General features: G+C 55.0%; 1 protein-coding gene across 1 annotated transcript in view; it reads right to left on the reverse strand.

Moving 5' to 3' along the window:
* Positions 1 to 13,593, reverse strand: part of GALNT9 (polypeptide N-acetylgalactosaminyltransferase 9) — a 114,945-nt gene that overhangs the window by 8,954 nt on the left and 92,398 nt on the right. Inside the window, exons 7-8 of the mRNA XM_027567110.1 lie at positions 2,830 to 3,015; positions 816 to 953 (exon numbers count right to left, since the gene is read on the reverse strand). Of these exons, the coding sequence (XP_027422911.1) occupies positions 816 to 953; positions 2,830 to 3,015 (324 nt within the window). The remainder of the gene's footprint in view (positions 1 to 815; positions 954 to 2,829; positions 3,016 to 13,593) is intronic.

Raw genomic sequence — 13,593 nt, forward strand, 5'->3', positions numbered from 1 at the left:
CCATGTGCAGGCCTTTGCACGTGTCTGCTCATGTTCACATGTCATTTTGTCTTGGCAACAAGTATATGTAACATGCAGAGCATGCTCGATGGATGGGGTCTGTGTACAGAGGGGAAGATGTGTGGGGTAGCTCTTTGTATGTGTGTATGTGAGCAAAACTGTGTGCAAATGTGTACTTTTGTGTCTGTGTACACTTACACGTGCATGCTTGCTTAGTCGCTCAGTCATGTCCGACTCTTTGCGACCACATGGACTGTAGCCCGCCAGGCTCCTCTGTCCATGGGGATTCTCCAGGCAAGAATACTGGAGTGGGTTGCCACGCCCTCCTCCAGGGGATCTTCCCAACCCAGGGATCGAACCCAGATCTTCCACACTGTGGGCAGATTCTTTACCGTCTGAGTCACCAGGGAAGCCCAAGAATATTGGTATGGGTGGCCTATTTCTTTTCCAGGGAATCTTCCCAACCCGGGAATCAAACTGAGGTCTCCTGCATTGCAGGTGAATTCTTTACCAGCTGAGCTACCAGGGAAGCCCGCAGACTTACACATGTATATGCATTTGCATGGATCCACGCATGTGCATGTGGGCGTGTGTAAACACATGTATGCAGCACATGAACACACATACACACGTGTCTCTGAATCTACTTTGTGATCCGCGGTGGCAGGCACGCATGTGTGTCCATGCAGCTCTTACACTGGCGTGTGACTGTGCCTGTGTGCTCTGCCGGCTGCTGTCCATGGACGTTCGCACAGGGACAGGCCAGGGAGCTGGGAGGCGGGGTGCGGGGTGCCAGCCATCCGCGGAGGCGGTACCTCTCCGTACGTGAGGGTGTCGTTGTACGTCCTCATCTCCGGGTACACGTTGTCCAGGTACCACTTGAAGCTGCGGCACTTCAGCCTCTGGCGCAGGGCCAGCCGCTCGGACACGTCCCCGAAGTCCACGCCTGGGTTCTGTGAGGCCGGAAGTGAGGCAGGGCAGGCGCTGGGGTGTGCGGAGCCCCAACAACCCAGGCCACGACCCAGGGTGGGGGAGCTGCGGGACCTACAGGCACCCCTCCAGGAGCGTCCCCGCCCTCAGGCTTCCTTGTCTGGGAGCCTCCTGCCCTCCCAGGATCCTGCAAGGTCCAGGGCAGTGGGGCTGATGGCAAAGGCCTGGCGTCTCTGGCCTGTTTGCAGCAGGTCCCGCTGGAGACCGGCCTGGTCTTCCATCGGCCACTGGTGGCGTGTGTAGGCCTGGTTTGCTTGTCATGCCCTGCACACTCACCTGGGGAGGTAACTTAGAACATCCTGAGTACTGCTGTTTACCTCGGCTGGGCCAGGGCATCTGTGCTACAGGATGATTTATGGGGGTTGCTGTGGGCATTAGCTTGACCTCTGCAGGGACCTGAGACCAAGTCCAGGCACACAGACATCAGCCACGTGCACGTGAGCCTCATAAACTCCAGACGCTGACCTTCCCTGGTTGGTGACACCCTACATGCGCTGCTGCTGGGAGAATTCAGCACTGTCTGTTCTTTCTTCATAACAAACCCCAACCCCCATATGACAGCTCTCCTGAGTTCTGAGTCCTTGTAGCCAAACACTGAAGCTCAGGGTGGTCCCAGAGCCCCTGGCACTCAGTGACAGGTGGGGGATATGGGTGGGTTAGAGGAAGCCCGCTCCCTAAGCCCAGTTTCCTGAGGCGTTGATGCCAGCTAAGGACTGCCTGAGGGCCTGGAGAGAAGGGCAGACTCTTGCTGGATGCAGGTGCGAGTGGCCCTGAGAGATGTCACCAGATGCTGGGCTGTGATCTGACTCAATTCAGAAGGTTCCAGTGAAGTTTAAAATACTAGGACATTTTGCATATAATGAAGATAATTGTTGCTTCTTAACTTTTTTGTTATACACATGAAGCTCTATCTTTTGACAGCTAAAAATCCACACACGCATGTGAGCTTATATGTGTGTGTGGATCCTAATAGAAGATCAAGCTTTTTCTGTGGGTGGATGTTAAAAAAAAAACTGTTCCCAGGACAAGTCTATCCCCAGAGACTCAAATCCTCCTGTGTCCAAGGAAGCAGCCTGTGTGTGAAGCCTGGTTCTGCAGCTGGTCGGGGTTGGGGGACAAGGAGAGCCTGTCCTCAGCACATACATGCCCATGTATGTACATGCATGCACAGGTGCACACACACACGTATGCCCAAGCCCCCTTCTCAGGCTGCCCTGCCCCCCAGGCACTGGTTAGGACCCTCTGGCTCACACCCAGCTCCTGCTTCTGGCCAGCAGCAGCAGGCAGACCCCTGGCGTGGGCCTCCTGCCTCCACTCCCCGCAGGATGGGTGGATCGGCTGCAGACACCACACATGAGAGAAGCCGCCATCCCCAGGCCTGAGACCCTCGTGACAGGGTCCTGTGGAGGACCGAGTTACATGCCTACTCTGCCACTCATCAGCTGTGCACACTCGTGTGTGCAAGGCATGGGGTCATCATATCACTGTGGACTCCTGCAGAACTGACATGAGAGGCTTCCGCAGGGCAAGAGGGATGCTTGTGCGTCCCAGGAGGGGCTGTGGTCGCCCTGGGGGAGCTCTCTCCTCAGTGCCACCGCTGCAGCCTCTCAGGGGCTCATAATATCTAGTGAAGGAGCTCTTGTGGTGGTGGAGGGGGCTGCCAACGAGTGTCACAGCTGTTGGAAACAGGCTCTCCTTGGTGAAGGAAATGATGTTTCTGAGATGGAGCTGTCCAGGAGGCCCCGCACTGCGTGGATGGGCTGTGCCCTTGGATGACCCTGAGGCCCCCAGGTGTTGCCCCCGCCCCCAGCCCCTCCCCGCCCAGCTTGGCCAGCTTACAGTCATGGGGATGTTCCAGGCCATGTACACATGGGACTTGAAGCCGTCCATCCACACCTCAGCCGCTCGCAGGGCGTTGCGCTTGGCATAGTAGTCGATGTCGTTGTTGTAGGGCTTCTTGGTGCGCTCGATGTGGGCCACGCGGGAGCAGGGCAGCACCTCCATGCTGCCACCACACTGCCACACCTGCGGGGCACCCGAGGGCCCTGGGTAGTGGCCCCGCTCCTTCCCAACTGCCGGGAGGGAGGGAGCGGGGCCAGGGGCCGAGGGCACCATCCCTCCCTCCCTGCATCCCCTGCCCACGGTCCCCAGGACAGGTCTTCCCTCCCGAGGGCACAGCATGAGGAGGCCTGGCCGCCTGGGCTGTTCCAGGGGAAGAGGCCAATGAGAACTAAGGCCTTGGGCTAGGTTCACCAAAGCCTGGGCGCAGGCTTGCCTCCCCTTCTGCCTGCTGCTGCTGCTAAGTCACTTCAGTCGTGTCTGACTCTGCATGACCCCACAGACGTTAGCCCACCAGGCTCTCCTGCCCCTGGGATTCTCCAGGCAAGAAAATTAGAGTGGGTTGCCATTTCCCTCTCCAATGCATGAAAGTGAAAAAGTGAAAGTAAAGTCGCTCAGTCAAGTCCGACTCTTAGCGACCCCATGGACTGCAGCTCACCAGGCTCCTCCATCCATGGGATTTTCCAGGCAAGAGTACTGGAGTGGGGTGCCATTGCCTTCTCCTTCCCCTTCTGAATTTCCTACCAAATCTCATTTCTTTTGCACATTCCACGATCTAAACAATGGAGGGATTTTTCCTGACACCCTGACACTTCATTATTATCCCTTTCCTGTGGCCCTCGCCCCCACTCAGCATTTGCTCCGGGCCCGGAGTCTGGCCCGAGAGAGCTTACTTACCACCAGCAGCTGCCTCTACCACCTCTGAGCTGGAAAAACCAACCTACAGTCTAATTTTAAAAGAGCAGCTTCCTGTGCAAACGCCACCCAAAACACTCCAGATAACTTCAATCCAAGGGTGCACTTGCTACGCAAACAATGGCTTCAAGCACCCCTGACACAATCTCAGTCTAGAGAAAAGTCTAAAGAAACAACTGCTCCTCTACAAACAGGGCTCCCCAAAATCCCTCACTGATGCAACCTGCATCATGATCTCCTTTTATGCCTGCTTACTTCCTGCACTGCTTCACCTCAACAAAACTCAGCCTTACTAGGCATGGGCTGTGTTAGTCTTCTATTCTATTCTATCCCATCCTGCCTGTGATGGTTAAATTTTTGGCAGGGGGGATTTTTTATTTTGTATTGGGGTACAGCTGATTAACAATGTGATAGTTTCAGGTGAACAGCAAAGGGACGCAGCCATACGTATACCGTATTGGGGCTTCCCAGGTGGCCCCAGTGGTAAAGAACCCGCCTGCCAATGTAGGAGAGGTAAGGGACGTGGGTTCGACCCCAGCCCAGGGATCCATTTCCGATATAGAAATGGATCCATTCTCCCCCAGACCCCGCTCCCATGTAATGGTTAACTTTATGTGCTGTGTGGTGCCCGGATATTTGGTTCAACCTTACTCTGAGTGTGTCCAGGAGCATGTCTCCAGGGGAGATGAACACTTACGTAGGTGGGCTGAGTAAAGCAGATTGCCCTCCTCAGTGTGGGTGGGTCCCAACCAATCAGCTGAAGGCCTGAGTGTACAAAAGGGCTGAGAGAGGCACAGTTCTTTTTCTCTGCCTGGCGGTCATCGAGCTGGGATGCTGGTCTTCTCCTGCCCTCAGCCTTGGGTTGGAAACATACCCTCGGCTTTCCTGGGCTTCCAGCTTGCCAGCTGTGGGTCTTGTGCTTCTCAGCCTCCATCACTGTGTGGGCCAAGTCCTTATCATCTCTGGAGAACCCAGACTAATATCCTACCATATCACATCCCACCCCATCCCACTGAAAAATGCTAGTACCATCCACCAGGTTGACGTCACCATGAACAAATCAGTCTGATCAACTTGGCCCAAGCTCTCTTCAATCAGACTGTTACCCTTAAGCCTCTTCTAATTTAGACATTTTGGAGGTGCCAGGCACATGCTCAGCACCTTACTCAGTTCATCTCACTCACCCCCACCATTACCCAGGAAGGACGGGTACCACAGGCAACATTCTCCCCACTGTACAGAAGAAGATACTGAGGGTCAGAGAGGTTAAGCCAGTCACACGAGATCATGGGATATGACCAGGCCTGATTGATCCACAGCCTCTTAATGTTAATGCGGTGCTGCCCACGCCTCCCACACACAGACACTGTCTCCTGGAAACTGTCATCTTTTATAGTTGAAATGTAACATCAGTTCACAAACATTTGTCCACTCAGCCAAACACCTAAGAGCTGTAGTTTCCGATCTCAGTGAAGATGAGTTTTAATTCATTTCCTGTTGCCCAGTTATTAGACATTTAAATCTTCCTCCTTCCTCCTTCAATAGTTCCTTCACTATTCAAAACAATGCTGCAATCTACATTAAAAATGCTTTCTTGGGACAAACCTTCACCGTAACTTGGCAGGCATGGGTGCTTTAAGCTAAAGTCTTGATGACAAGTACAATAGGGAGTCTCTCAGCCTTGAGCATGGGTTTCATTCTGCGGGTCCCTCTGGCCTCTTGTTTGGCCTTCTTCAGCCGAGAAGTTCTCCCTTATGCCCAGTTTAAGTGGCACCAGCTTCCTCAAAGCCCATTTCTCACCCACAGTGACTGTGAAGAGTGGCCGTGATGCCTCCGGGCTCCAGCTTGAGCATCCAGAGCCCATCTCAGGGGCCCCTGTGGAGAGGCATGGAACGTTGAGCCTGACACCAGTTTAAGGCCACCCACATTTCCTGGGACTGCCATAAATAAGGACCACAGGCCAGGTTCAAACAACAGACACTTACTCTCCCACAGCTCCAGAGGCCCTGCTCCCTCGGGGGCTACAGCAGAGGACCCCACCTGCCTCTCCCAGCTTCTGGTGGCCCCGTCCCTCCCACCACACGGCCTCCTTCTCTGTGGGTCTGTGTCTTGCCTTCCCTTCTCCTCTCTCTGGTAAGGACACCAGCTGTCAAATTTACAGTAGTTTGGTTTAGTCGCTAAGTCGTGTCCAACTCTTGCGACCCCATGGACTATAGCTCACCAGGCTGCTCTGTCCATGGGATTTCCCAGGCAAGAATACTGGAGTGGGTTGTCATTTCCTTTTCCAGGGCATCTTCCCAACCCAGGGATCAAACCTGGGTCACCTTCATTGCAGACAGATTCTTTACCAACTGAGCCACCAGGAAAGCCCTGTTGTGCTGTGCTGTGTTAAGTTGCTTCAGTCATGTCCAACTCTGCGATCCTATGGACTGTAGCCCAACAGGCTCCAGGAAGCCCTCTACACCCTAAATCCAGGAGAATCCCATCTTGAGACCCCTTACAGATTTTAGGAGGATGTATCTCTCAGGTTGCCATTCACCCACCATAGCCACCAAGCTCTCATTTCAGGGAAGAGGACAGCCTAGCCCTATTGCTCCTGTGTCCCCACTCTGCCTCCAGACAGAGGAAGAAGGCAGGAAAATCTCTCAGTGGAATGTCGATGGCCCTTCCTCACATCACGCATAGCCAGGATAACAAATCATGTCTGAGCAAGTCAGACATCCTGGGTTGGGGAGGCTGCCTGCTCCTCGTGGCTCACTGAGCATGCACCCAGCACCAGTTCCCCTGGCCCAGCTCACCACCACTTGGGACCACCGCTCTGCACCCTGCAGAGGGCAGAGAGCAGCATCTGCCTCCCTTGCTGGATGGTGAGAACCCTGCCTGCTCTGTGTCAGAGATGCTGGCTGAGGTTTATGCCTGCATCGTCTTGCTTCCACATCACTGGAGGAGGGACTGCTGCCCATCCTGGCCTGACCCTAGGGAGTTACAGGAGGAGGGTGGAGGGCACTGCGGAAGCTTTGAAAGGCCAGGCCCGTGTACAACTCCCACCCCTTTGGCTCACTGTGCTATGCTTAGTCAATCAGTCATGTCCGACTCTTGTGAACCCATGGACTGTAGCCTGCCAGGCTCCTCTGTCCATGGGGATTCTCCAGGCAAGAATACTGGAGTGGGTTGCCATGCCCTCCTCCAGGGGATCTTCCCAACCCAGGGATTGAACCCAGGTCTCCTGCATTGGAGGCAGATTCTTTATTGTCTGAGCCATCAGGGAAGCTCAAGAATATTGGAATGGGTAGCTTATCCCTTCTCCAGGAAAACTTCGGGACCTAGGAATTGAACTGGGGTCTCCTGCATTGCAGCTGGATTCTTTACCAGCTGAGCTACCCAGGAAGCCTGGCCATGACTTTGGCTCACACATTTCTATCAAATTCCAGCACAAGGCCTAGCTGCCCGCGAGCCTGGGAATGCAGGTGGACACTTGGTGATCCAGGAACCTTCCAGGAGGCCAAACATGGAAACAAACAAAAGAAGCTCTGTAGACCTGCAGGGCAAGCATCTGTCCATCTTCTGTGGCCATCGTCACCAGACATTTCCGAGGGGCCTCCCTGCTGTTCATCATCCCTGCCCAGTCTCCACCTCAGGCTAGAGGTTCTTCAAAACCCATGTCCAGCCATCCAGTCCTCTGATCCTCCCAGGACTCGCCACCCCTCACCCCTGCTCTCTCTCTGCTGGTCTCAGATCTTGCCCCACAATCTGCCACAGCTGCTGCCTCCATCAGGAACACCCTCCTGACTGGCTGCCTCTCCAGGTTCAACTCCTCAGATGTCACCTCCTCCGTGATTCCCTCCTGAACACCCCATTTAAAGCTGCAGCCTCTCCTGCCTCATTCCCCTGACCAGCCTTATTTACCTCTGTGACTTCTGTCTCCTTCTCACATGGGACACCATTGGACTGCTGATTTCATTTTGTCTGTCTGTCCCACTAAAACGTAAGCCTTGTCAGTGGGGTTTTCTACTGCTACATTCCCAACTGATAAAGCTGGACCAGGAGATAGCAGTGAGGTGAAGATAAACCCCAACACTGCCACGTGGGATGGGCGGGGGATTAACCTGTCTTCAGCGCAGATGAAAATGAGAACTGAGATGTTAAGAAGCACATCCAGCATCGCACAGCTAGTTTGTGGTGGGCAGGGACTCAGAACTGTTGCACAAAGCCCCTGAAGTTGCTCTTCACCCAGGGCTGTGGAAGGTGTCACGGGGCTGATCCACATGATCTAAGTGTTCTGGTCACACCCACTCTGTGTCACAACCACTGATTATTAATATCTCAACCAAGGTGGTTAACTGCCACCCAAACAGAATAGCAGACGTGAGGCAGAGGGCCAGGAGTCAGGCCTGCAAGCAGCTGCTTGGAAGGAGGCTCAGGGCACCTGCCCACCCCACCTGAGGGACCCCCCTGCCTGCAGGGACCCCTGTCCCTCAGCCAGCAGGTCTCCTCAGCTCCTGGAGCCTCAGGGCTGGAATTCCAGAGCAGCAGCTTTCACACATAAAAAGTCTGGAAATAATGGTCTGCCAGCAGGGATGCCAATGAAAGCTCATTCATCCTCCAGCCCCAGCGTCATCCTGATCTGTGCCCCAGTAGAAGCCAAGGCGCTGGGACGGTGACCTAGTGACTGGGCTGAGTGTGGCCTGGGGACGGCAGGGAAGGCGACAGCGCCTGGTGCCATCCCTCTACGGATGCTCATCGTGAATCAAGTCGCCATTTCTTGTGGTTTCTTCTCCATCTTCTTCCTGCACCACAATGATCAAAACAACATTCCTGGAGAGCCCTGCTATCAAAAAGCCAGTGCTTCCTGTGGCCTGAGCAGAAAAGGAAAACAGAGCTGGCCGCTTGGCCTTGGCATTCATCCATGTGGTGGTGGGAGGCGATGGGTCTATATATCATTTTTATGGAGATGCTTCTCGACTCTGAGTTCATTTCCTTAACCGCACAGCCTCCCCGCAGCCAAGAGAGTGGCACGCGGCCCCTTGCTGGCCCCGCTTCTCTGTGAGCCGGTCTGTTTTCAGGGCGCTGAGCCGGGGCTGGGGAACACAGATGGGGTGGGGGGCCTGCAAGCACCGCCAAAACAGGGGCACCCCAATCTGCTCCATAGTAGGACCTCCTGGTGTGGCTAAAAATCCTGTGGTCTGGGCCTCACCCCCATCAACCACATCAGAACTGATGATCAGATGGTGGGCTCCCTGCGGACTGGAGTCTGCACTCAGGCACAAGGCCGTGCTGTCCCTGGGGCCTCCTGGGAGGCGGAGGGAGGCGAGCCCCACGGTTCTGTTTGGATAAAGCTGAACTCAGGGGTCCCTGCTGTTGCAACCAGGGTTTCCAACTGGGACCCTCCAGAGAGGCAATGAAGTGACGAGGCCTACAGGTTCAGCCCTGCAGTGAGACCTGTTCACACGCCCAACTCACAGTTACCACCGGATAGCTCGCTCTGTGGACATGCAGTGCCCTGTGGAACTACCCCCGCCCCATGGTAGGGACGCTCAGGAGGCTTGCCTGGGAGCCCACCAGGGCCTCTGCTCTCTCCCGGCAGCAGTGGAGTCCGAGGGTCCAGCGTCCCGGCCACTGGGACAGAAGGCAGGTCTGTGCTGACACATCAGGCCCAGAGCAGAGACCCAGCGAGTCTCAGGTCCTTCAGAGCTGGCGGCCCAGCCAACAGGCTGGGCTGATTTTCACAGACGCAGCCCCGGTCGCCTACCAGGATGGAGGAGGAAGCAAGGTCGGACGCCTGCTCCCCGCTGACTCAGGGTTGATCCTGAAGCCCTCTGGGGTCCCAGGGTGGAAGCTGGAGAGAGGCCAAGGGTACTCCAACTCCTTACTCCTAGGAGTGGTCTGGGAGCCAGTCAGCAGTGTGGACAGTCAGGCCCAGCTGGCCCTCCTTGATCAGAACTGAAGTGTCTTTGGGAGACCTGGAGGGAGGTGCCACTGCAATGGCTGAGCTCCTTTTTATGCATCCGATCTCCCCACAGGCAGTTAATGACTGTCCAAACAGATGCCCGCCGTAAAACACCAGCCTGGAAACACAGGCAAAGTCTGAGCCGTGAGCGCCTCCCCAAATGTCTGTCCATCCTTCTTGCACTTTCAGAGGACCTGGGGACATCATCTCCTTCAGGATTATTCAAAAAGATTACCCCAAAGGGCATTGGAAAAGAAGGCGTTGACTCCTGTGCCCAAATGCACGTTCATGACCTGTAACAGCTGGCTCACTAGGAGATGGCTGGCGTAGCTGCATGGACTCAGAGAGGCCAGAGGGGAGCTCTGCAGAAGGTCAGGGCTGAAGAGGGGAGAGGAGGGCTGGCCTGTGTATTAACTGTCTTTTTACTTTAAATTTTTATTTTTATTGGAGTGTAGTTTATCTACAGTGCTGTGTTAGTTTCCAGTGTACAGCACAGTGATCCATTTATACATATACACGTATCCATTCTTTGTCTTTTCTCTTTACTCTGCTGCTTTGACATCTGGGGCCTCGCTGACCCGGAGGGACTGTCTCTCCCAGGTTCCTAATTCCTGGAGGCTGTAAACCACTCACTTGAGTGCCTCTTTATGTGCAAACCAACCAGCCTGAGCCCACCCCAACGCCCCTCTAAGAGCTCTCACACTGAGGGCAGGGCCAGTCCCATGTCCCAGAGCCTTGGAGTTACTCAACCAGCCACCGCTGGGCTCCCCTGCCTCCCCGATCCTTCCCTGGGAACCTTGTAAAGGTTCTGACCCTGGTGTACCCCACTCTCTGTCTCTTGACCTCCCTGTGGCCCCTCCTCCTGGAAACTGGCAGTAACCCCCTCCTGTCAGTGGCCATCATCTCCAGACCAGCTGGCTTCCCCATAAGTGAATAATGAAACAGCTGGCCAGGGCTGGCAGCCACCTGGGGGCTGGGACACAGGTGACAAGGGGTCTTAGATCCCAATTCCCTCTCAGATTTCATCTTGCAGAGCAGGGTACACCTCCCTCCATGCAGGCCCGGTTACTATTATTATCCTATGACTGCCTGGGAGGAGGATTTTAGCTGCTGGGCAAACTCGGAGTGTCCTGATTTGAGAGTTCAGAAGCTGCCGACTTTCACATGAGGGCCTTGGAGAGCTTTCTTTTGGTCCCAGCATCCTCATGACCTCCCTCTGGTCCAGCCTGTTTGAAGCCCACTTGGGAAGAAACCATACAGAAACGCTGGCTCTTGGAGATGCAGACCCGAGACACAGTGGCGCCTCCCGAGCCACTTTGACAGAAGTCATCAGTTTCACCAGTGACCTGCTCAGGACCCTTGTCTTGCTCAAATGATCTGCAAGTGACACTGGGAGGCTTTTGGTGATGGAGCTGCAGCTGTATCACCCTCTTGCAGGCCGCATCAATTATGAAATTATGTGCCTGGAGATGACTCCTGGCTGGCATCTGAGCCCCCGCCCATCCCCAGGACTCTGCTGTGAGCCCAGGTGGGAAGGGTTTTCTGAGTGAGGCCCTCCGCTCCTGGTGATGTTGTTTCACAAGTTCATCCACCAGAGCCATCCTCCCTCGTTTCCCAGGGAGCTCAGGTCCTCTGGGTTCTCGGAGGGGACACGCAGAGGGTGGCGCGGCCCAGTCCTCCCCGACGGCCCCAGCTGGCCATTTAAGTCTCTGAGGCCCGAGACCTGAGGATGACGAGAACGACCCTTTTTCGGTATCAGGACTGACTGATAACTTTAATGAGCAACCAGATTTCACTGGATCCGGGCAAGAGTGCACGTCTGGCTGCTGTCTGTGTGCACAGAAAGTTGGGGGTTTAGGGGACCCGGGGTAAGGCGTGCTGCTGCAAGCAGCCACTCGGACCCACCGGCATCTCCCTGCGGCTCCGCGCCCTCCCAGTGGCTGTGGATGGAGAAGGAGCGCGGGTGTGGAGGGTGGCCTTGGAGGACTCACGGCTCAGACTGAAGCCGGGGAGCACGCCGCCGCCTCTCCGCATTGCCCCGTCGGGGAGTTAATGGATGGTGGTGGAGGAGACCACACCCAACAAGGCTGGGCGGTGCCAGGCTCCGGGGAAGGGAGGCGGGGCTAAGCGACCCTGCAGGCGGAGGAGAGGGGGAGGGAGGAGAGGAAGGGGAGGGAATAGAGGAGGGGTGAGGGGATAGAGGAGAGCGGGAGGGGAGGGGGAGAGGAGGGGAAGGGAGGAGAAGAAGGGAGGAGAAGAAGGGACGGGATAGAGGAAAAGGGGGAGGTTAGGGGGGGAGGAGGGAAGAGACGCGTGAGAAACAAAAGGGAGCGGGACCATCCGGCCTAAGTGCTCGGCCAGGTGGAAAAGAAGGGGCGGCCGCTGAGTGAAGGCTGGAGGAGCAAATGAGAAGCCCCTGGCGGCCCACGTCTCTTTGAAGGTGGCAGCTGTGCCGGAGCGGGGCGAGGGGCTGGCATTCCCAGGCTTCTCCGAGGAGGGCTTGTCCCCGTGGGCTTGTTTATTACTTGGATCCACACAAGAGGCACCGCAGCAGGGTAACAGGCAGGGTGGAGCAGCCAGAGGTGGGGTGTGGGAGCCCGGCCTGGCATCTTATCACTGTCCCACCCTGCGGCCCAGAACGGCATTTTCTCTGGCAGAGGGAGGCTCCTGGCAGATGTCGGTGGGTCCCCAGGCCTGTAGCACGGGTTCCTGGCTTCCCTCCGACGTGTCCCGGGCCTTCAACTGGCCATCTTCCTCCTGCGATCCATGAGCCCTCATCACCACTCTGGGAACCGGTTCCACAGTCTGTGAGGGGAAAACGCTTTCTCTTTGGACCTAAGAGCAGGGAACTCACTGCGGGGCCGGAGAGAGCCCGAGGGGCGGAAGCTGATGCTTTACTGAGTATTATTCTGATGTTAAAGCCGGCTTTGTCCAGGCCAGCTATAAGGACCATATTCCTGAGTCTGAGTGAACTCCGGGAGATGGTGATGGACCGGGAGGCCTGGCGTGCTGCGATTCATGGGGTCGCAAAGAGTCGGACACGACTGAGCGACTGAACTGAACTGACTGTTACATGGTGAGAAAAACTTGGGCCTAATTTAGTTTATTCTTGACTCCTAGGTTTACGTGTGATGAACTGTGTATGTTTCCTTCTGGGTGTTGGAATCCACTAAGCATGATAAGAGTTGAGTTTCACCTTGAAAATACTGAGGATGGGACTTTGCCTGTCAAGCTATGGCCAATGTCTACTCACATTGGCTTCTTTCTCTCTTTTTTTTTTTGCCTTTGTAATAATCCATGGATCCTAAACCAATCAAACTGTCCATCCATCCACCCACTTACTCATTAATAAACCCATTCATCCACCCATCCACACTTATTGAACACCTATCCACCATCCACTCATCTATGCATCCACCTAGCCATCCAACCATCCATCCATCCATCCGTCTACCCATCCACTCACCCACTCGTCCATTCATTCATATATTCATTCATACATTCATCCAGCTACCCACCCACCCATTCATCTATATTAGTCCTTAAATCAACATGACTCTAGGCACTGTGCAAAGCTGTATTAAGAACAAATTGAGAGGCGAAGCAAGCTTGGTGTTCCTAGCCCAGACCTCTAGGGGAAAAATTGGCTATAACATAGGCTGAGGCTGAAAGGAACCTAGATATCCTGCCTCACACTGTCTCACCTGGCACACACCCAAAAGGTACGAGCCACCATCTTTCTTTTGGCAGTACAGAATTCCTCCCTTTAACCAAAAAACTGGGCTTCATATCCACTCTGGAGAAAGCCATGTGCATGATTTCTTTAGAGATTTCACATGTGAACCTAATTTTTTGAAATTATTTACAATCTGTTCAACTGCCTGCCACCCCGCCCCCCACGC

This window comes from Bos indicus x Bos taurus, chromosome 17 (assembly GCF_003369695.1).
Source record: "Bos indicus x Bos taurus breed Angus x Brahman F1 hybrid chromosome 17, Bos_hybrid_MaternalHap_v2.0, whole genome shotgun sequence".
In the NCBI taxonomy this organism is placed as follows: domain Eukaryota; kingdom Metazoa; phylum Chordata; class Mammalia; order Artiodactyla; family Bovidae; genus Bos; species Bos indicus x Bos taurus.